General features: G+C 52.4%; 1 protein-coding gene across 1 annotated transcript; it reads left to right on the plus strand.

Moving 5' to 3' along the window:
* The first annotated feature begins 190 nt into the window (after window positions 1-190).
* Window positions 191-19,307, plus strand: Igfbp4 (insulin like growth factor binding protein 4). Its single transcript, XM_004655437.2, has 4 exons — window positions 191-835; window positions 10,864-11,021; window positions 13,243-13,377; window positions 16,321-19,307. The coding sequence occupies exons 1-4, from the start codon at window positions 487-489 to the stop codon at window positions 16,453-16,455; spliced, it is 777 nt and encodes a 258-aa protein (XP_004655494.1). The 5' UTR covers window positions 191-486; the 3' UTR covers window positions 16,456-19,307.
* Window positions 19,308-24,248: the final 4,941 nt, after the last annotated feature.

The raw sequence follows: 24,248 nt of genomic DNA on the forward strand, positions 1-24,248 counted from the left end.
CCGGGCAGCGCCCCCTCCCCCTACGGGCCGCCTCGGTCTCGCCTTCTCTCTCCCCCCCCTCCATCTCCACCCCCACCCCAACCCGGGGCCGTCGCCCGCCCCAGCTCTCCCACCTCTGGGAAGGCCGCTGGGGGTGTGGCCAGGGGCCGGGTATAAAGTCCGAGCAGCCGGTCCCGGGCCGCCGCTCAGCCCCCTGCCCCCCGCCGCCTGCTGGGCCGGGCCGAGGATGCTGCGCAGCGCCTCGGCGCTCAGGCTCTCTCCGCTCCAGCGCGCGCGCTAACTTCCCGGGCTCGGCTCCTGCCCGACCGGGCCGCCCAGTCTCCCTCTCTCTTTCTCACTCTCTCTCTGTCTCTCTCTCTCTCTCTCTGTCTCTCTCTGTCTCTCTCGGGGTCAAGTTCTCCAGGCGGCAGCCGCTGGGTCCCCAGCAAACCTACCCGCGCCTCCCGCCCGCGCATCTCCCCACCTTCGCCCTCCCCTTCCCCGGTCATGCTGTCCTTCTGCCTCGTGGCGGCCCTGCTGCTGGCCGCAGGGCCCGGGCCGAGCCTGGGCGACGAAGCCATCCACTGCCCGCCCTGCTCCGAGGAGAAGCTGGCGCGCTGCCGCCCCCCCGTGGGATGCGAGGAGCTGGTGCGGGAACCCGGTTGCGGCTGTTGCGCCACTTGCGCCCTGGGCTTGGGGATGCCCTGTGGGGTGTACACACCTCGCTGCGGCTCGGGCATGCGCTGCTACCCGCCCCGTGGGGTGGAGAAGCCCCTGCACACGTTGATGCACGGGCAAGGCGTGTGCATGGAGCTGTCGGAGATCGAGGCCATCCAGGAAAGCCTGCAGCCCTCTGGTAAGGTAGCTTTATACCCTTCCCGTGCCTTCCCCAGTGTGATTTCCTTCGGGCACCAGCTGGCTGGCCTTGGAAGGGTCTTGAAAGCCTCCGCCTCCCCTGAATTAAGAGAAAAGGCAGGTACACGGCAGGGTCCCACAGGCTCAGCCAAGGAAACTGCCGTTGAATCCCTAGTGCCTGTTTGCCATTGTTAAGGGGAACTTGTACCATACCTCCATCTCAAACCTCCCAGGCATCTTTGGACAGAGTGGGTCTCAATGGTATGCCTGGATGCTGACCTCTAAGTGTGGCAAATTAAGCGACCTAGTTGAGTTAAATCGTCCGTCTAAGGCCAGAAAATTGCAACAGGAATGGAATTGTGTGTGTGTGTGTGTGTGTGTGTGTGTTATGTGTATATGTCTGCTCTGGATTTGGGGCTTGCTTCTCGTCCCCGGCCTCAGAAGAAACCCCAGAAGTTGGAGGAGCCAGGGCCTGGCCTTTTCACAGCGTGCTGCGTTGGAATGGGGTGTACAAGCCAGAGGGACTTCAGTGGGAAAGACATTAGCCTTGTTCTGATTAGCTCTGATCCAGTTCCCCTTATGGTTGGAATGCCAGTAGACAGGTGTCTCTCTGCCAGTCTGGGGCATGGGGTCTTCCTACTCCTTCCTCCTGGGAAGTGTCATTTGAGGTAGCTGGAGAAAAGGCCTGGCTTCCAGCCCAGAGATACAGAGCCTCAGGCTATGGGTCTAGAGGAGAGAGAAGAGAGAGAGAGAGAAGACAGAGGGAGGGAGCTGTATGTGTGTATGGGTGGGAGTGTGGATTGACTTTTATTTTTACTTTTTTTTAAAAAATTTTTTGGTTTTTCAAGGTAGGGTCTCATTCTAGTCCAGGCTGACCTGGAACTCACTATATAATCTCAGGGTGGCCTCGAACTCATGGCGATCCTCCCACCTCTGCCTCCCGAGTGCTGGGATTAAAGGCGTGCGCCACCACGCCCGGCTGGATTGACTTTTAGAAGGTCCCTTGCCATAACTTCATATTTATACTTTTTATTTTTTTTTCCCTCAGTGTGCTGTTTCTCCTTAGAATCTTTGTCTCTTTCTTTTGTCCTTTTGTTATTTTTCTGCCACATCTCTGAACTTTCCAGTTTCACCACGCAGTCTCAAAGTTCTCTTCTCCTAGTGTCTTCTGTGAGTTATTAGTTTCTTTCTCTACCTTATCTCGTTTTTCCCTTTTTCTGTCGCCATGTTTCTCTCACTTTCTTCTCGGGCTCTTCCTGTTGTTCTGTCTCCCTGTGTTTCTGTCACGCTGTCTCTGCCTCTGATAGAATTTCCTGACGACTTGGCCCGCTCAGCCTGCCTCTGCCTCTCTCTTTTCCTGATGCTTGAAGCTTCCATTGTTGCAGCCCGGAAGCCCCAAGCTTCCTGCCGTGGGTCCCAGACCACTCCACTTCCTCAATCCTCTGCAGCTTGTTAGCATGAGGAGAGCAGGATGCAGGGAAAACAGGAAGGAGGTGGACCCCAGGGGTCTAAGCCCCTGGCCTCTCTGCCCTTCCTGCTCCTGGGCAGGGAGAGTTGGGTCAGCAGAAACCATTCTGGGAGATATGCCAGCCTGGCACCCAACCTTGATGGGGGGGGGGGGCGTGGGTGTCCTGGGGGAGTGAGTCCCTGATCTTGAAGCAGTGAGACCAGGAGTGAGAGCTGGGCTCCCTGGGAACAATGGGGGCCCCTTTGACTTTGAGTCTTCGCTCTCTACCAGCTAGTGGGCATTTGGCAGCAGGTAAGGATGGCTGATAATCTTTTTCACCAACTTGAATGAGGGCCTTTTTCTCTGGTCCGGTAGGAACATCTCAGCTCTATAAAGGAAAATACGACCCCTGGGGTATTGGGATGGCATGTCATGAGCAGTTGGTGATCATTCTGTGGATGTTGTGCAAACTCCAGCTCAAGAGCAATGTAGAGATGGGGAATTGGTGGCTTTAAGTCTTTATTGGATTTGGTGTACAGAGCCCAGGTCATGAGCACCCCTCCCCCTTCCTGGCCTTGTCCTCTACTCATGTCATGGATGTGGCTCTGAAGCCAGGAAGATGGTCAGGAAACCGGACACCTGCTCAGCAAGCTATGCCCATGCCCTCTCCTCCCCTAGTCGTCATTGAAGTACTTCTGTGCCACGGCCTGGGCCACATTGCACCATGGGAACAGCACCCATCCAGCTGGGGAACTCAGCAAGGCTTGGTCCCTATCTCCACACCTCTGACTGTCAATGGGCTGCTGTCCCTCAGGTCTCCAGGCTGGGGACCTCTCTCCTGGGAATACTTTAAGTAGGGTCGATCAGTTCTTTTCTGCTCCTGGGGGGGGGGGGGGGGGCAGAGCTTTAGCAGTGGTGGTTAGAGGGCGGTCATTTGGCATAAGTCTCCTTTGGCCTCGTGTCTGCTTGGAGGCAGGTCTCTCCCTTACAGCTCCAGCCAGCCTGCTGTCCTGTCCTTTCTGACAGCAAGGTTCCGGATCAGCCACCTTCGAGCCCACCAGAGGTAGGGGTGGGCGTGTGTGTGTCAGAAGTCCACAGTTCCATTTGCTGGCACTGACCCTCGACTCTTGAAATCTGGGAGAATGTTTAGTGGGGAGGTCAGGCCTGGGACGAGGAGTTCCTAAAGCAGGCTCTGGGTCCCTCCGGGACAGGGTTAGAGAACAGGCAGGCTGGGTTAATTTTTAGTCAACGCAGCAAATATTGTCTTCCTTACTTCAGTACTGGGAATCTAGTCATGTCATGGGAACCGAGTCTTCCCAGAAATTCTAGGCCTTGGGGGAAGGGAACATGGCTGCTTAGCATTTTCTTTCTTTCTTTCTTTTTTTTCAAAGTGGGGTCTCACTGTAGAGGATGACCTGGAATTCAGTTCGTAGTCTCAGGGTGGCCTTGAACTCACGACAGTCCTCTCACTGTGTGCCGCCGTGCCCAGCTAGCATTTTCTTAAGTATTGGCAGAGTACAGACTGTTGGTGCCTCAGCTGTCAGACATCTCTGTTAGAAGACAGAACCAACAGGGTCAAGTCTCCTTTGCTCCCCTCCATAATAGACTGCATTTTCTCTCTCTCTCTCTCTCTCTCTTTTAAATGTTTATTTATTTATTTGAGGGAGAGAAAGAGAAGCAGATTTATAGAGAGAATGGGTGCGCCAGAGCTTCCAGCCACTGCAAACAAACTCCAGACACACATGCCACCTTGTGTATCTGGTGTACGTGGATCTTGGGGAATTGAACCTGGGTCCTTTGGCTTTATAGGCAAGTGCCTTAACAGCTAAGCCATCTCTCCAGTCCCTTTTGTTTTCTTTCCTTCCTTCCTTCCTTCCTTCCTCCCTCCCTCTCTTTTTCTTTCCTTCTTTCTTTCTTTCTCTCTCTCTCTCTCTCTCTCTCTCTCTCTCTCTTTCTTTCTTTCTTTCTTTCTTTCTTTCTTTTTCTTTCTCGTTCTTTTGAGGTAGGATCTCCCTCTAACCCAGGTTGGCCTGGAATTCACTATGTAGTCTAAGGCTGGCCTTGATCCTCCTACCTCAGCTTCCCAAGTGCTGGGATTAAAGGTGTGTGCCACCATGTCCAGCTTCTTTACTTTTTTCATCCGTAAACTGGGAATGGTAACAGGACATGCCTCACAGTGTTGGGGTATCTGGAGTAAGAACCCAAGAAACTGGAGTGACGAAGAGGATGGAGATGAAGAAGCTGACCCTGGGACTTTGGGAATCAGTAGGACAAGGAAGCAAGGTCGCAGAGACATTAATAGGAATGGAGAGGGGTTGGTTGGCTTCGGTGCCTTTTTATACCAGGGAAGGGTCCGGCTTCTTGCCTCATCTTAGGCCAGAAGCGTTGTACCACAGTGAAGGCACCTACATCCCTTGAGCCACACCACAAGGAAAGGGCTGCTGCCTGGCCATGGGTGGTCTTGGCTTCTCCACCCAGAGTCCAGGGCAAGAAAGAAAACAAATGCATGTCTGGTGGGCAGGTGGGTGGCATTCCAGAGCATAGCAGAAACTTCTGAGTCTGGGTGGAAGGACCCACGTAACTCATAGCCTGGGGCTGGAGCTGAGGAGAAAGCATGGCGCTGTGAAGTGATGCAGCAGGGGACTTGCCCCCGCCGGTGCCCGAGCTGTACAGCCTCAGCTCTCCGGGAGCTAGCTCCTTGCCCTCCTCTGCCGCCCGCTCCCAACAGGAGCTGGAGGAGACCTGGTGGACTTTGGCAGCTCCGTGTTCCAGCTTCGTGGGGAGCGCTCAAACTCTGACTCCTGATCTAAGGAGACCCACCCTAGGGACGCACTGGGGCTCGTGTTGAAAATATTACAAGGCAAGCAGCACTGGAAGGTTAATGTTTTCAAGGGGCCCAGCGCTACAACCCTCCCCTCAGGCCCAGTTCCTGCAGGGGGGAACCCTGGGGTCAATCTTCATCCTGCCAGTTAAGCAAAATGGATGAGGAAGAGTTACAGATTAACTGGAAAGTCAACAGACTATGGTCACAGAGACTGGACGTGTGCCCCTTTTGGTCTGTGTCTCTGACCAGGGCAGGGTCAGACTGCCTGTTATATGTGATGTGCACACGTGCATAGGCATGTGTCTGGATGATTGTTTGTATACATTTGCGATTCTTGAGTTCCAGCCTGTCTGCCTGTCTGTGGGTGGGATATGGACTTACTCCATAGCTATGTCCCTAGGTTAGGAAGGAAAAAGCTACTTTCTCACGCTGGCAAGTTTTACTGTAAGTGTATAAATGAAGCAGGGATCAGTAGAATGTCATGGGACATCAGTGCTGGAGAGGCCTGGCGGGCCATTGGCTCAGCCGTGCTCACACTCCCTCTCTGAGACATGGGGTCATTAGGTTTCAACAAGAGGGGCCGGAGGGATGGCTTAGCGGTTAAGGCGTTTGCCTGTAAAGCCAAAGGATCCCGGTTTGACTCTCCAGGACCCATGCAAGCCAGATGCACAGGGGGCACATGCATCTGGAGTTCGTTTGCAGTGGCTGGAGGCCCTGGCATGCCTATTTCTCTCTCTCTCTCTCTCTCTCTCAAATAAATAAATAAAATTAAAAAAAATTCCAACAAGAGCATAAGGTATTTGGTTTGGGGCTCACCCTATCCCTATATAACCCTAAGTTTTGGCAAGATACCCATTTCTTTGTCCATTTAAAAAAAAATATTTTTATTTATTTATTTGACAGAGAAAGAGGGAGAGAGAGAGAGAGAATGGGCCTCCAGCCACTGCAAATGAACTCCAGATGCGTGTGCCCCCTTGTGCATCTGGCTAACATGGGTCCTGGGAAATCGAGCCTCAAAGTGGGGTCCTTAGGCTTCACAGGCAAGCGCTTAGCCACTAAGCCATCTCTCCAGCCCTCCAATTTTCCTTCTTGATGGTGAACTCCTCAAGTATCCATGGATAGCTCCCTGAGTGTTTGCTGTTGTAAGCTCCTGCTCATAGAAATGCCGTACTGAAATACAACGCTGTGGTTAGGCCTCTGAGCCATCTTTTTTTTTTTTTTTTTTGCATGTGTGTGTGTGTGTGAATTGCATGTGGTATGCACACGTGTGTGTGCGTGTGTGTGCACCTGCTCATGGAGGCCAGAAGTCAACCTTGAGTGCCATTCCTCAGAACACCATCCATCTCCTTTTTTTTTTTTAAGAGAGATAGAGAATTGGCATGTCAGGGCCTCAGCCACTGAAATCACACTCCAGACGCTTGCACCACCTAGTGGGCGTGTGCGACCTTGCGCTTGCCTCACCTTTGTGCGTCTGGCTAATGTGGGATTTGGAGAATTCAACCTGGGTCCTTAGGCTTCGCAGGCAAGTGCCTTAACCACTAAGCCATCTCTCAAGACTCCACCCCCCCCCCCCAGTCCATCTCCTTTGAGACAATTTCTCATTGTCTTTCATCTCTGTGATGGCTGGCCAGCCAGCAAATCCGGGGATGCTCCTGTTTCTAACCTTTCACTGCCACCATACTCAGCACTTTTACATGGATGCTTGGGATGAAATCTCAGGTCCTTGTGTTTGTGAGGCTAGCTTTACTGACTGAGCCATCTCCTCAGTTCACGTCCACCGTTTTTTGGACTTTTGTGTCTGTCCCCCACCCCATCAAGGCCCTAGGTTTCTCAAGTTGGAAGTTCTCTAATCTCCTGAGACAAACCCCCCACTTTTCAAAATACATTTTATTATTTTTTTTGCAAGCAGAGATACACACACACACACACACACACAGAGAGAGAGAGAGAGAGAAAGAGAGAGAGAGAGAGAGAGGGAGAGAGAGAGAGAGGGAGGGAGGGAACAGGCATGCCAGGACCTCCAGCCAGTGTAAATGAACTACAGATGCATGTGCCACTTTGTACATCTGGCTTACATGGGGTCAAACTTGGGTTGTCAGGCTCTGAAGGCAAGTGCCTTAATGCTGAGCTATCTCTCTAGCTGTGAGGCCCCCTCCTCACTTTTTAAGAAAGCTCCTAAAAGGAAAAAAAAAATCTAATAAATATTAACTCTGGGAGCTGGATATGGTACACATGCCTGTAATCCAGCACTTGGGAGGTAGAGGCAGATCAGGAGTTTGAGGCCAGCCTGGGCTAAATGAGACTCTGTCTCAAAACAAAAGAGAGCTGGGTGTGGTGGCGCGTGCCTTTAATCCCAGCACTCGGGAGGCAGAGGTAGGAGGATCATCGTGAGTTCGAGGCCACCTGAGACTACATAGTGAATTCTAGGTCAGTCTGAGCCAGAATGAGACCCTACCTCGGAAAAAAAAAAGAAAAGAAAAGGAGAGAAAAAAGGGGAAGGAAACATTAGGGCAAGATGTATTTGAGTGATGGAACTCTTGCCTAGTATATACAAGGCCTGGGGTTTCGTCCCTAGCCCCTCCAACACACACCACACACACTTCCTCACTTCTTGAACTTTGAGCCTAAGAATGTTCTTTCCATTTACCAAGGGGAATGCAGAGCCATGCTTTCCATCATGATTGTGAAAAGAAAGCAAACTCGGAAAATCTACAGGTTGGAAAGACTCACCTAGATACAGTCTTGAGCGGTGACACAGGAGTCCCCTCTCGTCTCTCCCAGGCAGACGGAAAAGTTTGGTTCATATCTCAGCCTCTGAAATTCCAAGAGTTAGTTGTAATTCTTTGAAGTCTTCTGTTTCCCCTTCCTTCCTTCCTTCCTTTGTTTCTTTTTTTTTTTTTTTTTTTTTTTTTTTTTAAGATAGGGTTTCACTGTAGCTCAGGCTGACCTGGAATTCACTCTGTAGCCTGAGTCTGTCCTCAAACTCACAGCAGTTCTCTTACCTCTGCCTCCCCAGTGCTCGGTTGTTAAAGGCATACTCCACCACACCTGACCCTCTTTCTTTCTGATCCTTAGCTCCAGTCTATTCCTCTGAAACCCTGACCCATCTACAGCTGGTGGCTTTGTGTGTGTTGGGAGACCCGGAGAGCCAACTGAGTCTCTGTAGCCAGAAGAGATTCTCTGTGAAGGTCTCCAAGGAAGCTCCTGGATTCTGGCTCTTTCTCTGCTAAGGGACAAGGCACATCATCGCAGGGTTTCTCTGGCACATTCTTTTTTTTTTTAATATTTTATTTCACTTTATTTATTTGAGAGAGAGATAGGCAGGGGAGAGAGAGAAAGAATGGGCACTCCAGGGCCTCCAGCCACTGCAAATGAACTCCAGATGCTTGTGCCCCTTGAGCAACTGGCTTACGTGGGTCCTGGGGAAATCCAAACCTGGGTCCTTTAGCTTTGCAGGCACGTGACTTAACCACTAAGCCATTTCTCCAGCCCTCTTTTTTTTTTTTTTTTTTTTTAATGTGAGAGAGTGAGAGTGAGACCAAGAGAGAAAGAATTGGCACACCAGGGGCCTCCAGCCACCTTAATTGAATTCCAGACACATGAACCACCCTGTGTACATGTGCAACCTTGTGCGTCTGGCTTACGTGGAATCTGAAGAGTTGAACATGGGTCCTTGGGCTTTTCAGGCAAACGTCGTCATCACTAAGCCGTTACTCCAGCCCAACATTCTTTTATTCTTTTGCTCCCTGCACTGTGCGGCGTATGGATGGATGCGTGTGTGTTGCTTAGTGCTTCCTTGGCTGACCCTTGATGTGGAATGGGAGTCCCATTTGGATTATTCTTGTTGGGGTGTTGCATACATGGAAAGATGGGCAGTATCTGTTTGCTCCATCTATTCCTGTCCTTTAATTCTTTAAAAAATATTTTTTAATTATTTTTTGTTCATTTTTAATTTATTTATTTGATAGCGACAGACACAGAGAGAAAGACAGATAGAGGGAGAGAGAGAGGATGGGAGCGCCAGGGCCTCCCGCCACTGCAAACGAACTCCAGACGCGTGCATCTGGCTCACGTGGGTCCTGGGGAACTGAGCCTCGAACCGGGGTCCTTAGGCTTCACAGGCAAGAGCTTAACCTCTAAGCCGTCTCTCCAGCCCTAAAAATTTTTTTATATTTATTTATTTATTTGACAGAGAGAAAGAGGCCAGGGGGGGGGGGGGGAGCGAGAAAGAGTGGGCATGCCACGGCCTCCAGCTGCTGCAAATGAACTCCAAATGCATGCGCCACCTTGTGCGTCTGGCTTACATGGGTCCTGGGGAATCAAACCTGGGTCCTTTGGCTTTGCAGGCAAGCTCCTTAACCATTAAGCCATCCCTCCAGCTCCTGTCCTTTAATTCTAAGCCAGTCCTCTACTCAAAGCAAAATCTTCCATCCTTGGTGACTTGTCTTTTTCTTCTTGGTGTGTAATTTTGACAGCGACGTTCTAATGGTTTAGATTCCTCCGTGCCTCCTGGTTTCCCATTATCTTTGTGCTCTTTCTTCCCTGCCTCCTCCCCCCCTCCCTAAACTAGAAGAATAAAACCAACCCTCAGCTTTGGCTAGGCAGAAAAATACCATTTGACCTAGAGGCAGCTCTGGGACTGTTGCCATGTGTGGAGGAACCTGCTAACTCCTCAGGAAAAAAAAAAGTCCTGACGCAAACCAGATGTAACCTTCTGTCCAGCTGCCAACATCTGGAATGCTGGCTGGGGCTCTGCACTTGGACCCGCATTGAGCTGCCAAGCCCGAGCATTTCAGAGGTGGCTCTGACGTGCTGAGACGGCTTCCAGCTGCCTTCTCCAGCTCAGCCTCGCCTTCTGGCCCTGGCTCCTGGAGGGAGGAGGAGCACGGTCCACGTTCTCTTGGAACGGGGTTTCTCTTCGGCTCTCACAGAGCTCTCAGGAGGTGTCATGGAGAGGGTGAGGGTCCAGCCTAGCCACTCTAGTCTGCAGATGCAGGTGTCCTGGCTCGGGTGTCTTTTGTGGACTTTGACCAGGGGCCTCAAGTCTAGGGGCGGGAGACTGAGAGGTGGAGTGTTGGAGAAAATGTGTTTGGCTGTTTTCTTGATTCTAGGGCTACACAGGGTCTGTCCCTTTGTCTCTCTTTCTCTGTCTCTCTCACACGAGTGTGCGCACGCGCGCGCACACACACACAGACACAGACACAGGAAACCTTCCCATGTAGATGTACACGCTAACTCCCACTTAGGCAGTGGAGAGCCTTCGGGGCCAGACTCCTCTTTACTCATGGAAAGTCTGATTCTGGCCCCGGGGATCCCAGGCAGCCTCAGCCAGACACTGGAAAGAGCAGGGAAGGAAATGGGAAGAGTGAGCAGATGCAGAAGGGGATGGAAGGCGGGAGGAACCTGAGGGGGGAGGGATAAGACCCAGTAGCCCCCCTCCATCATACACCCTGCCTCAGACCTCCCTGCAGGACCCAAGGGACCCTCCTGCCATGTGGCAGTTGCAGCTGTTGACTCATCCGAAGCCTGGACTGGGTGGGTGAGGATCAAGTCCAGGACTTCCAAGAGGAGCGTTCTTCCCAGGCCGTCGGTCGGCGAGTGTTGGAGGGGCTGCTTGCCTTTCTTCCTGCCCCCAGGCTCTCTGATCTTTTCCCATGCCAGGCTGGAGAATCCCCACGGAGGAGGAAGCGCTGGGAGCCTGGGTGAGTGCAAAGCCCTGTTCTTCTCTTCGCTGACTCCTGCCCTTCTTGCCCAGCAGACAAGGATGAGGGCGACCATCCCAACGACAGCTTCAGCCCCTGCAGCGCCCACGACCACAGGTGCCTGCAGAAACACCTGGCCAAAATGAGAGACCGGAGCTCCAGTGGGGGCAAGATGAAGATCATGGGGGCACCCCGGGAGGACATCCGACCTGTGGTGAGGACTCTCGGGTCACAGATGCGCATGTACTTAGACACCCAGCCACCCGCCGGGTCTGGGCTCATTTTTCCAGCAAGCAGTGTGACACCTACTGCGAGGAAGATGCCCCCCTTGTAGCTCTTCGGGGCCCTGTCCTGTTCAGCACCATAGGCGTGGGCACACCTACTGAAGCTGCTCCCTGCTGGCTGGGAAAAAGCAGAGTTCTCAGCCCCCTGGTCATTCTTGGCCCTCTTCTTGTATTTCCCCATCCCAGATCTCAGGAACAAAAGGGTTAATGGTGGTCAGCAAGGGACCATGGACCCTGCTTAGGGGCCTGGCTAGTGTTCTTTATAATGGCTGGTTCTGATGGACAGGTCCCTGTTCCTATGAGTTAATTGCCATGATTTTATCCATCCCTTCTGTGTAAGCGTTCATAGACTCCCACAGTCTGTTTCTTTACTAGGTCCCTCACGCCTCTCTCTCTTTCTTTTTTTTGAGGTAAGGTCTTGCTCTAGCCCGGCTGACCTGGAAGTCTCTAAGTGCTTTCGGGTGGCCTTGAACTCTAGACCATCCTCCTACCTCTGCCTCCCAAGTGCCGGGATTAAAGGCGTGCGCCACTACCGCCTGGCCCTCACGTCTCTCTTTATGACCCCACCCCTTTTTGGGTCAGGTGTGTGTGTGTGTGTGTGTGTGTGTGTGTGTGTGTGGTGTTTGTGCATTGTGTGGATGTGTGTGCATGTGTGGAGGCCAGAGGCTGACTTTGGGTGTCTTCCTCACTTCCTTGACTGAGGCAGAGTCTCTCAGTTGAACCCAGAGCTCACCGATTCAACTAGTTTATCTACTCAGCTTGCCCTAGGGATTCCCTGTCTCTGCCTCCTGAGTGCTAGAGTTACAAATGAGGGGCACTTATGTGGGTATTGAAGATCCAAACTCAGGTCCTCACACTTGGACGGCGAGCACTTTATCCACTGAACTGTAGTTCTAGCCCTGTGTATTTTTTATTTTTTAAAAAAATATTTTTACTTATTTATTGAGGGGGGAGAGAGAGAATGAGCGCACCAGGGCCTCTAGTCATTGCAAACGAACTCCAGACGCATGCACCATCTTGTACCTCTGGCTTCTGTGGGTTCTGGGGAATCAAACCTGGGTCCTTAGGCTTCTCAGGCAAGCGCCTGAACCATTAAGCCATCTCTTCAGCCCCCTATTCTTTTTTTTTTTTTTTTTTTTTTTGAGGTAGGGGCTTACTCTAGTCCAGGCTGACCAGGAATTCACTATGTAGTCTCAGGCTGGCCTTGAACTCACAGTGGTCCTCCTACCTCTGCCTCCCAATGCTGGGATTAAAGATGTGTGCCACCATACCCGGCTCCCTATTCTATTTTTTTTTTAAATTTTTTTGTTCATTTTTATTTATTTATTTGAGAGTGACAGAGAGAGAGAGAGAGAAAGATGCAGATAGAAAGAGAGAGGAGGGGCGTGCCAGGGCCTCCAACCACTGCAGATGATCTCCAGATGTGTGCGCCCCCTTGTGCACCTGGCTAACGTGGGATCTGGGGAATCGAGCCTCGAACTGGGGTCCTTAGGCTTCACAGACCAGCGTTTAACTGCTAAGCCATCTCTCCAGCCCCCTGTTCTATTTTTTTTTAAATATTTTATTTTTATTCATGAGAGAGAGAGAAAAAGAGAGAGGGAAAGAGAGAGAGAATGGGCATGGCAGGGCTTCTAGCCACTCCAGATGCATGCGCCCCCTTGTGCATCTGGCTGACGTGGGACTGGAGAGTTGAACCGAGGTCCTTTGCTTTGCAGGCAAACGCCTTAACCGCTATGCCATCTCGCCAATCCTCCCTATTCTATTTTTGAGACAAGATCTCACTCCGTAGACTTGGCTTGCCTGGATTTCCCTATGTATACCAGGCTGGTCTTGGATTTACAAGTATCCTCCTGCCTCTGCCTCCCAAATGCTGAAACTGCAGGAGGGAAATACCATCCCTGGCAATCCCTGGCACAGCAGCCTCCTTCTCAGAAGCTGTTTGGCTTGAAGTCCTCTCCCAAGTGTCCCTTTGCTATCTCCATTCGTGTCCCCTGAGCTCCAGACCGAGCCTTCCTCTCTCAGGCCCCTCCCCGGTCTCCAGGCCTTGACCTCTGTCCCCTGCTTTCAGTTCCCATTTAGCCGTGACCCCCCCCCCCCCAAGCAGGGCCTCCCTGCTTCTTCCTTCTCCTGAGCACTTGCTCCTGTCCCCAGCCCCAGGGCTCCTGCCAGAGTGAGCTGCACCGGGCCCTGGAGCGGCTGGCCGCCTCGCAGAGTCGCACCCACGAAGATCTCTTCATCATCCCCATTCCCAACTGTGACCGCAACGGCAACTTCCACCCCAAACAGGTGGGTCTCCCCTCCTGCTGTGCGCCTTTCACCTCGTTCGGGTCCCGAGGACACCTGGCTCTACACGGGATCATCCCAGAGGGAGACCTGAAAGAGGGGGAAACTCCCCACATCCAGCTCAACTCCTTGGGCCACCCTGAGCTCATTCTGTCCATTTCAGTCCTTTTGGAGATGAGACACTGAGACCCAGAAAGAAGTAAAAGTGCCCCAACTGGCCCAAGTCACAGACCAAGTTCACAGCAGAGACTGCCTCCTCTCCAGGGCTATTTCTGTCTCTTCTGGATTCCCCGTCTGTGGTATAGACCTCACTGCCAAGCCTTGTTCCCAACACACACACACACACACTCTGTTCTTTCCCATAAGTAGTGCTCCTTGTCATTGAATGTCTGAGACAACAGAAGCCATGGATGGAGACCACAGCCCACCCTTTCCCAGCTGAGCCCAGCATCCTCTGGGGTTCAGCAAGGATGGGGGTGGCGCTGGGTCTGACAGGCCAAGACAGTCACTTCGGGTGGAAACAGAGGAAATGAGGGACAGGAGAGAATACGTGAAGGTCGCAGCCTTATATTCACTGGCTCCCTGTGAGCTCCCAGCAGATCCATCTAAAGCCATCAGAAGGGCAGCATATATGGGCAGGGTGCTGGAGCGCTGAGAGAGCTCCAGGAAGCTCTGGCCTGAGCTTCTTCCGGCTTTTGTGGGCATAGACCCACGTCTCCCCATCTCCACGTGCTGTGGACACATCTCCAGCATGGGCTGCACATCCCAGCAAGGCAAGAAGAGGGTGCGAAGCTTGTGTGTAATGAGTGGGGAACCAGAGAGGACTTCCTCACAACCAATGGCTGGCCTGTCTCTAACCTGTAATCCCAATATAGGTCCTATCCTTATCTGAACTCTTAGAACATTTTCCTCTGCCACACTCAGCTACATAGTTATTGAGGGTTCTTTCTCTTCTTTCTCCCCCCCGCCCTTCTTACTGTAGCCCAGGCTGACCTGGAACTCACCATAGCCCCATGCTGGCCTTGAATTCACAGTACTCCTACCTCTCTGCCTCCGGTGCTGAATAAAATTGTCATTTATTTTTGTTTATTTTTATTTACTTATTTGAGAGTGACGGACAGACAGAGAAAGAGGCAGAGAGAGAGACAGAGAGAATTGGCATGCCAGTGCATCCAGCCACTGCAAACAAACTCCAGATGCGTGTGCCACCGTGTGCATCTGGCTTATGTGGGTCCTGGGTAATCGAGCCTCGAATTAGGGTCCTTAGGCTTCATAGGCAAGCGCTTAACTGCTAAGCCATCTCTCCAGCCCCCAAATTGTAATTTTATTATTTATTTATTTTTTATAATTGAGATGGGGGGGGAGAGAATTGGCATGCCAGGGCCTCCAGCCACTGCAGTCGAACTCCAGACGTATGTGCCACATTGTGAGCTTGCGTCACCTTGTGCGTCTGGCATATATGGGACCTGGAGGACCTGGAGAGTGGAACATGGGTCCTTAGGCTTGTTGCAGGCAAGTTCCTTAACTGCTAAGCCATCTTTCCAGCCCAAATTGTCTTTTTTTTGTTTGTTTGTTTGAGATAGGGTTTCACTCTAGCCCAGGCTGATCTGGAATTCACTCTGTAATCTCAGGGTGGTGTCAAACTCATGACAATCCTCCTACCTCTGCTTTCTGAGTGCTGGGATTAAGGGCATGTGCCACCATGCCCAGCCCAAATTGCCATTCTTTAAAGAGCAATTTTGTGTTTATAGAAAGATCGAGCTGACGGCCTGAGTTTGAGTCCCTAGCATCCATGTAAAGCCAGATGCCCAAAGTGGCACACTCATCTGGAGTTAATTTTGCAGCCACAGGAAGCCTCATATGCCCATTCTCTCTTTCCCTCTGCTCTCTCAAATAAAATGTGATTCAGAAAAGAAAAAGGAAAAAAAGAAAAGTTGAGTGGAAAGTGCAGAGTTCTCATGCACTGCACCCTTGCCCTGTCCTGTTATTCACGTCCTACACTGACGTGTGTGCTTGATGCATCTGCGGGACCAATACTGATGTTGTTATTAACTGAAGCCCAGAATTTATACCACAGTTCCTTTTTTTGTGTTATAAAACGCTGTGTGTGTCTTACCCCCCCCTCCCAGTTTATTGCAGTGAAAGTTGTGAAACTTATCCCAGGGCATCCAGTCACTGCAAACGAATTCCAGATGCATGCGCCATCCTGTGCATCTGGCTTCCTGGGGAATTCAATCTGGGTCCTTTGGCTTGTAGGCAAATGTCTTAACCGCTAAGCCATCTCTCCAGCCCCTCCCTAGACCAATTCTGACCCTTGAGCCAATCTTCATTCCATTTTTTTTTGAGGTAGGGTCTCACTCTGTCTCAGGCTGACCTGGAATTCACTATGTAGCCTTAGGGTGGCCTCGAATTCACAGTGATCCTCCTACCTCCGCCTACCTACTGCTGGGATTAAAGGCGAGCGCCACCACGCCCCCGGCTCTTCATTCCATCTTTAATGCTGACTCTGAAATATATTTTTTGCCCCCTTCTCAGTAATTCTGATCTGAATTTTAGCCTGCTTTCAGTTTTTCTGAATCTGATCTGTTTTTGTCCTGATTCTTTTTCCTGCAATGATCTTCTTGCCTCTAGCCGTGGGGTGACAGGCGTGTGTCACTAAACTTAGACCAGTGACTTCTTACCTGAACGCTTTTAAGTTTCACCTGGCTCACATTTTAGCCATAGTGCCTAACCCAGGTGGCTTGTTTCGGGGCCCTGCCTCTGGAAGCTCTCCAGAACCCCCCTTTCTTGGCCAGATTTCTCCCCGCGGCTGTGAGCCTCCACCCTCAGATGCCATCTTGAAGGAGTAACTAACTGTCTGACCTGGGAGCTGGGCTGGAAATGGGGAGTGCTCTCTGCGCTCCTTGTCGCCTGGGAGCTGACTCTCCGATGTCTTTGTCCCCGCAGTGTCACCCAGCCCTGGACGGGCAGCGCGGCAAGTGCTGGTGCGTGGACCGGAAGACCGGGGTGAAGCTTCCAGGGGGCCTGGAGCCCAAAGGGGAGCTGGACTGCCACCAACTGGCCGACAGCCTCCGAGAGTGAGGCCTGCCAGCCAGCAGAGGGGTGGGGTTCTGTGCCCCTTAGTGCCCCTGTGCTCTGGGGCTGCAGAGTTGACCTGGAGTAGAAGCTAGGCCTAAGTTTCGGCTCCGCCTCTGGCCCCACCTGAAGTTTCCCTTGGGGGGGGGTGTGTTTGTGTGTATGTGTGTGTGTGTCTGTGTTCGTGGGCACAAGTGTGCCCTTGGGGTAAGCCAGAGCCTAGAGTGTCCTCTTTGGGCTTAGATAGCACAAGAGGTCTGAGAGTGGCCATGGAAAGCCCCAGTGTGTTTCCAAAATGATCCTGGATACATTCATTCATTCATTCATTCATCCAGCTGAAAGCATTTATTGACCACATACTACGTGCCATCTCTCGTTTTCAACCCTGGGAGGCTTCATTCCGATATTCTCTGGGGCCTGTGATCGCAAGTCTATGGAGAAGAGAAACCTTTTTCCTGGAGTCAGGGAGGAAGAAAGTTGTCAACATTGACCACTGTCTCTCCCCTTCATCTGGTCAGAGGCTGGGAGGGTGTGGGGTGAATAGAGGGCTCAAGGCTCTTGAGACCCAGCCATACTCCTAAGCTAAGGCTTGCCAGCCTCCCTCGTCTTCATCCCCAAGTGTCTCCCTACCCCCCAAGCCACCTGGGGGGCGAGGGTAGGGGGAGGACTTGAGGAAACAGTCCCACCTTTGGGTGTGGGTATTGGGCCATCTGTTTGGTTGCCTGGCAACTGAATTGCTATTGTGGGGGAGAGCTGGAGTCAAGGAAGGCCTGTGGGACGGAGGGCAGGGAGTGGTGGCCGTCTCTGAGAATGCATGATTGAACTGAGTGTGCTTGATGGAGAAGCCCCTTGTGCTGGGAGCTGAGGAGGCTGCGTGGCCAGGGTCCTGTCCCAACCCTAGTTGTGGTCATGGCTATGAAGTCACCAGGATGACCCTGCCTTCCATCTGCTCACTGCCATGGCTCTGCCTCGCCCTCCATGTCTCCTTTCCCTGTACCTCCTGCCCTGTACCTCCCTAGTCCCTTGGGCATTTTCTGGCTTGGCTAGATAGAAGGAGACTTAGAGATCTGCTGGTTGGCTATGATGTCTTTTCCTTTTTTCTTTCTTTCTTTTTTTTTTTTTAACAAAACAGAACAAAACCAAAAAATGTCTAGATAACTGTGCTTGGTTGTTTTATTTATAATTATGGGTGGGGTGCATGAGGGATGAAGGGAGGTGGGTCCTATGTCCCCAGACCTGCCTGCCATCCAGAGGACTGCCAAAGACAGTGAGCCCACCTGACCCCTCTCTAAGGCCTCCGATTCCTGGTGGGTGCCTGTGGCTTCTGAAGGAGGGTATTGCCAAGGGGATCCTTGTTGGGCCCCAGCTGCTTCTGGGTCAGTTGCCCTGTGGAATGAAGCATTTCCCAGGGCATTGGGCAGAACAGGCTCACAGCTGGATTTGGTTGATTAATTTAGCTGAGGCCAAACAGGCCACTCCGTGCAGTTGGGGGAAGGGAGTGAACGAGGGCACATTCACAGGTCTGATATCCAGGTTCCAGACCAGGTTGTTCAGAGATTTGATTCGAAGGGGCTGGTAGAGTGTGGCCACCCTTGACTGTACTGTAGACTCTTAGAGCTAGCCAGTGCTTCAGAACGTGGGCTGTCATCCATTGCCCAGTGCCATTCCTGCTCCCACGTGGGTTTGTGAATCTGTTTATCTGAGTGTGTGTGTGTGTGTACTCTGATTGGGGCCCTTTCACTGGTGTCATAAACAGTCTGGAGTCTCGGCATGTTGAGTCTTCTGGGGATGCCTTCCTGTGTCCCTTCACTGTTCCAGAATCTCCCAGGCTTCAAACGTCCCTGGCTCCCAACCTCCATGGCACTCCGGGCTGCCTGCATTGTGAACCTGGGGCTGTAGTCGCCCCGGCTCTCTCTGGCACGTCTCTAGCTCGGCCTCAGCAGGGCAGCCTGCAGCCATCTGGTCTCCCTGAGACATATCCGCAGCGGGAGATAAAGAGCAAAGTGGAGAACTGTTCGCTCAGACCCTGGCTACTCTTCATATTGCCCTCTCCCCCTGGGCTCAGGCCAAGGCATGTTGGGGTGGGAGGTGGGACAGCCTGAAGATTAAGCTCTGGGTTCCTAAACCAAGTGTAGGGAAGTATAGCTTTCCTTAAGGCATTTTTTTTGTTTTCATTTCCTCCTTGCATCCTTGGCAGGAGGTCTTTTTTTTTTCCCCCTCACAGGCTTCCAAAAGCGCATTTGCCAGAACCTGGGTTCAATCTGCAGTGCCATACATGCACACACACACACGCGCACACACACACACACACACACACACGTGTGAATGCGGCACAAAACTGTGATGTAGGAGTATGGACTTTTACGTGGATGACACACACCTATGGGGTGGGTATTTGGCGGCTGAGTAAGTACAAATGCCTCTGTGTATGTGACATGAGGGTAGAAACGGTGACATTCCCAGAATGTGACTCCCTCCTCTGCTGTGAGTGCGTGGGCCCTCACCCTTTAGGTAGTCCCACTGCGGGATTTGAGGGGAACTGTCTCTAGCCCTAGAGCCCAGAGGCTGTGCGCTTTAGGAGACGTACCTAGACACCTCTTTCCTCCTGGGTAGTTGTTACCAGGATCTTGGAGCCAGCTCCCAAGTGTCAAGAAGACAAAAGCAGGTCTGTGTTTACCTCCCTGGGAAGCCCTCCTGACCTGGCCCCTACAGAGCCCTGAATGGCCTCAAGGGGCACTTTTTGAAGCTGTAATGCAACCTCTGGCAGGTTGGGAAGGAAGAATGTCCTGATGAGGCCCCTGTACTGGAACGAACCTGAGGACTGACCCACCGATATAATAAATACCTGCTGTGCCCCACTTTGCCTCCCCAGGACATATCACCTGCCACTGGCTTGGAGCAGGAGGATGGGGAGGGGTCGCTATGTTTGTTCACTTGGGCCCTCTAACACATCAGGGCTACACCTCTTTTCCATTTTCCAGCTCAAGCCTTGATATTGATGAGCCCTGGGGACTAGGTTTTCTAGGGCAAGAAGTCAGGGAAGGGAGCTGGGGAGTAGAGGTGAGGAGACCCAGAAACTTGAACTGACTTGCATTGGACTTGGTGGGAGAACTTCAGAGGGTGGATCAGGGCCCTGTCCTTGTTCCCTACGGACATCCTGAGGTTTAGCGCTGACATTTCCTAACTTCTTCCAGAAAAAGCCCATTTCCTTAACCCCTGTGCCCCTTGGGCCAGATGCTGCCATCAAGTTGCTCTCTAGGAATATCACGGAGGCACTCAGGACTTGGGCACCTCCTCAGTCCTTCTTCCTTGTGGGGGCGGGGGAGGTACTTGGCTACACAGCAAATGACCCCAAAACATTCCTAGCCGGAGAAAATCCCCTTGCATTCCAGGCTTCTAGGGCAATGTCAACTCTGGCCCAGAAGGGAGAGAATGCGGTTAGTTGAAAGGAGCTGGGATGCCAGTCACAGCGGGGGTGCCAGGTCCTCACAGGGAGGCAGGATGGGAGGGACTGCTGTGGTTGAGAACACGTGGGGACAATGAGTGGAAGGAGATAATGGAGCCAACCTATGGACACACATTACTGGTGTGGGAGGGGGTGGGGGGCAGAATCACCCCCGCCAGGCCAAGGGTCTAATTAGATCCTGACTGTGGAGTGACCTGGGTCTTCGGTGTTTGACGCTGCAGGGGTTAGGCAGGGTTGAGGTCAGAGGGTAGAAGTTGAGGGGAGTTGCGCAGATAATTAGAAACACACTCCCTGAGCTAGCAGGCGCCACCTAGACCACCTCCGCTCCTTCCCTTCCCCTCCTTAAATCCCCAGCCTCCTTCCTCTGACCAGGATAATCCCAGCCAAGCTGGGGGAGGGGCTGGCACAGCCTGGGAGTAGAAACACGGAGAGACCTGGCTTCCCAGGCCCTTACACAGTCTCTAAAGTGCAAACAACATATTTTCGCCATGCAGTGGTATTTAATTACACATAAAAACAGAGCCATTAAACTGAAATTAAACCCTTGTTGGAATCACTTAATTCGGAGCATGACAAATTGCTTTCAGCGGAGGCGGCAGCGTGGTCCCCTGGGGTGGGGTGGGGTGGGGGCAAGATGGAGATTAGCAGCTTCTATGGCTGGCTGGGTCTTCTTGTTCTCTTGGCCCCCTTGCCAGCTCCGAATTCTGAAACTGGGATCAGAATCATTTTCCTAAAGACCACCCAGGCCACGGGAAAACCTCTAGGTTCGCTTCAGATGATAGGAATGGGTGGGTCCGAAATCGCAGGATCGCTGTCCCACCCAGTTTTAGACAGCCCCACGGATGGAGAAGTCAAGGCCCAGATGCCAAGTTCATCCACAGTCAGGATTCGGACCCTGGCCCCCAAACCATGACCACAAAAGCTGTTTTCTTTTCAAGCTGATATCACTGGATTCTGGGCTTGGAAAGACATCGAGGCTGAGCGGGGATGGCTAGGGACCAGAACTGACCTTGATCCACTTCCTGGAAGGCTGCCTGGGACCCAGATTCATGTAGACCACCCGGGGGAAGTTAGGTACGCGAGGCCTTTCACTTTCGTTAGCCTCAGTTTCCCCTCTTGTCCTGTGGGAATGCTGATTCCGTCTACATGGCCTACTGTGAAGAACAGGCACTGCATGTGAGGGGGCTTGGGAGCGGTTTGCAGATGTCCCACCACCATGGCCCGTCCTGGTCTTCTGCTTCCCCCGTGTAGCAGGAAGCAGAGGGTCCTGATGGCTTCTAGGACTTTTCGTTTGCTCTTTGTGTTTACAGCCCTTGCTCCAGAGCTCTTCTTGCCTTCTTTCCTCTCCGGTTTGAGGGTCTGTGGACAGGGGTCTGGGGTCTGAGATGAGACACTAGGTAGAGGAAAAGGAGCTCCCTTCCCCCACCCTCCCCAGCCCTTGGTCTCCCAGAGGCTGTCTGCGAAGCCCATCTGGGAGGCGAAGGGGGTCAAATAGGACTTGGGCTGTTCTCTGGGGGAGAGGGTGCTAGATGTGCGTGATGAGCCCTCAGAGCTCCTCATGCTTCCCTGAGACGTGGCTGCCTGCTCCCAGGAAAGGCGTGGGACCCACGAACGACAAGAACCCCCTTCCCTTTCTCTGGTAGCCTGGAAGTGTGTCTGTTAGCTGGTGGAAGGCAGCCACGAGGAGGTGGCCAGCTGCAGACACCCCTCCTTGAAGTCTGGGTGGACAGTCCTCTCTCTTCAGTCAGCACCCCAGGCCCAGCTCAGCTACAGGGGGTCAAGTGGAGGCTGACCCGCTCCTGTCCCAGGGTTTCTGCCTTGGCCTCAGGGTCGCTCCTCTTTACCTCCTCGGCTGTGGCAGACAGAACAGTTCTCACACCAGGCAACTGGGGCTGGGAGAGCTGGGGCCAGGGTTGGGTCCCAGGCTTCCCGTCATTTCAGGCCTGGCAGCTCTCCGGGTGCAGATGGCGCCCTGGCAGCCTGGCAGTCACACCAGAGCTTTACAGCTGTGCTTGTATCTTATTGTGGAGCCTTGAGACGGTGGGGCAGGCACGGAGAGCCGGGCTGGGCAGCTGCTGAGCAAATTTGGGCAGCTGAGAGAAGAGGGGATGACGGAGGAAACTTGAAGCTCAAAAAATAAAATAAAATAAAAGTGAGGTACAGTGGGGAGTAGAGTAAGGCTGCTTGGGGCCAGTGTGCTGGCAGGCAGGGCCTGTGGGGTCTCTGCCTGGCTCCCTCGCCCTGGTGTCAGAGCAGAGCCAGAGCTTCCAAGCCAGAGCTGCTGGGAGGGAGAGGGTACAGCCGTGTCCCCACCCAGGGGAAATTAGACTAGACTGTTCAGGAAATCAATGCAATTTTCCAACATCAGGGAAGGTTAGTTTGACAATAGAATTCTACCCGCCCTGCCCCCCTCCTTTTTTTTTTTTTTTTTTTTTCAACAGAGAGAAGTCCAACTGCCTTTGGCTGAGCAGTTTCCCAACTTCATTTCTCAGCTGCAGTTGAAGCCTTCTCATTCAAAGTGGCATGTATGTGGTGACTGCTTGATGACCCTGGCCTGGTCTGCAGCCATCCGAGGGGTCAGGCTAGGCCAGCTGGAACCCATGCCCCCAGGGGCTGTGACCACCCCACTCCTAAGAGTCCAGCAGGGTTTCAGGAGCCTTTAAGAACTGCCCCAGCTGCCTATCCTCAAATGAGTGTGCACTTAAGAGTCAGTAGATCCTAAATCCCAGGCAACAGGCACAGAAGGGTTATTTTAAAATATAAGTTGGGGCCTTGGAAGTGTTGAACACATCTCTCTACCCACCCATGTCTCCAGAATGTACGTGGGCCTGGCAGCTTTCTTTGTATAGGGATACTTGGTTTGATTTTGGTTTTTTGAGGTAGGGTTTCACTCTAGCCCAGGCTGACCTGGAATTCACTCTGTAGTCTCAGGATGGCCTCGAACTCACGGCAATCCTCCCGCCTCTGCCTCCTGAGTGCTGGGATTAAAGCCATGCGCCACTACGCCTGGCCTTAAGGTGGCCTTTAAGGTGTACTTTTTGAAGCTGTAAGAAGGGAAAAGGCCCTGCAGGTTGAGGCAGAGCTACCTCCAATCCTACTGTGTGCGGGTGGTGGTCTTGTGGGGGACCCTGGAGGCTTTGGGAAGAGCAGGGCAGTGTTATAGCAGAGGAGACAGCAGGCTGTGTGGAGGGGGACGAGGCTGGCTCTGGTCAGGCTGGTGGCCACGAAGCCGAGGGTTGGGAGCAGTCTGTAGATCTTCCCCTTGTAGTTCACCCAAATGAAGATGGAAAACAGACCTAGATAGGCCCTTGACTTGCTTGTCTGAGGCACAGAAAAACTGGTGGCAGAGGCAGATTAGAATTCACGGCAATTTCCCAGCCCCATCAACGTCCAGTGGGGGCAGAGGGGTTTGGGAATAAGCAAGAAGGCACCGGCACCTGAAAGGTGAAGCTGTCGGCGCTGTTGTTTGGAAGGAAGGAAGCCCATGTAATCTCTGCAGAACCTTGACCTCATGTGAGGGCACGGATGTGTGTTGCGCCTGAAAGATGCCTGGGGAACAAACATGGGCATCAGGAAAGGGTGACTGTAGACACCTGGGCTCAGGCACAGAGGAAGGGAGTGTAAAGATTCTCCCGTGATCTTGCTTAAAATCCTTAGAGGTTTTCCATCAAATGTCCCACTTTCCCTCTGACTGCTCTTCCCCAGTCCCTTTACTGTGACTCGTGACAACCTTGGCGCCTTTGCTCATTCGCGCCGTTCCCTCTGTCCCAGTCATTTCTTCACATGGTTGGCTCCTCAGTTTTCAGCCCAGTGTCACCTCCTTGGACATTCAGTTAGATCATCTCCCTTCATCTTCCCTTCCCTTTTTTCTCTTCTCTTTTCTTTTCCATCCCTCCTTCCCATCTTTGTTTCTTTCTCACTCAGTAGCCCAGGTTGGCCCCGAACTAGTGGCAATCCTCCTGTCTCTGCCTCCCACGTGCTGCTATTACAGGTGTAAGCCACCCAGCTTCCTCCACCTTACTTTTCTGTAGTGGGTGTTTGAGCCTGGTGTGGTGGCATACACCTTTAATCCCGGCACCCTAGAGGCGAGAGGTAGGAGGCTCGCTGTGAGTTTGAGGCTACCCTGAGATTATACAGTGAATTCCAGGCCAGCCTGGGCTAGAGCAAGATCCTACCTCAGAAAAACAGACAAAAATCTGTATTGGGTGATTGTTTTCTTCATAGTACTTTTTCACAATTGCTACTCCCCACCCCTGCTTTTCTGAAATGCACTCCTATCTTATTTATTTACACTTGGCTTGTAGAGCCTGGAACACAGTAGAAGCTCAGTGAA

This window comes from Jaculus jaculus, chromosome 9 (assembly GCF_020740685.1).
Source record: "Jaculus jaculus isolate mJacJac1 chromosome 9, mJacJac1.mat.Y.cur, whole genome shotgun sequence".
NCBI lineage: Eukaryota > Metazoa > Chordata > Mammalia > Rodentia > Dipodidae > Jaculus > Jaculus jaculus.

Excerpts from the sequence above, each read along its gene's own strand:
- Igfbp4 (XM_004655437.2), top strand. The coding sequence starts at position 487 with ATGCTGTCCTTCTGCCTCGTGGCGGCCCTGCTGCTGGCCGCAGGGCCC. Across the intron at positions 836-10,863 it reads GGAAAGCCTGCAGCCCTCTG|ACAAGGATGAGGGCGACCAT; the intron begins GTAAGGTAGCTT and ends CTTGCCCAGCAG. Across the intron at positions 13,378-16,320 it reads GCAACTTCCACCCCAAACAG|TGTCACCCAGCCCTGGACGG; the intron begins GTGGGTCTCCCC and ends TTGTCCCCGCAG.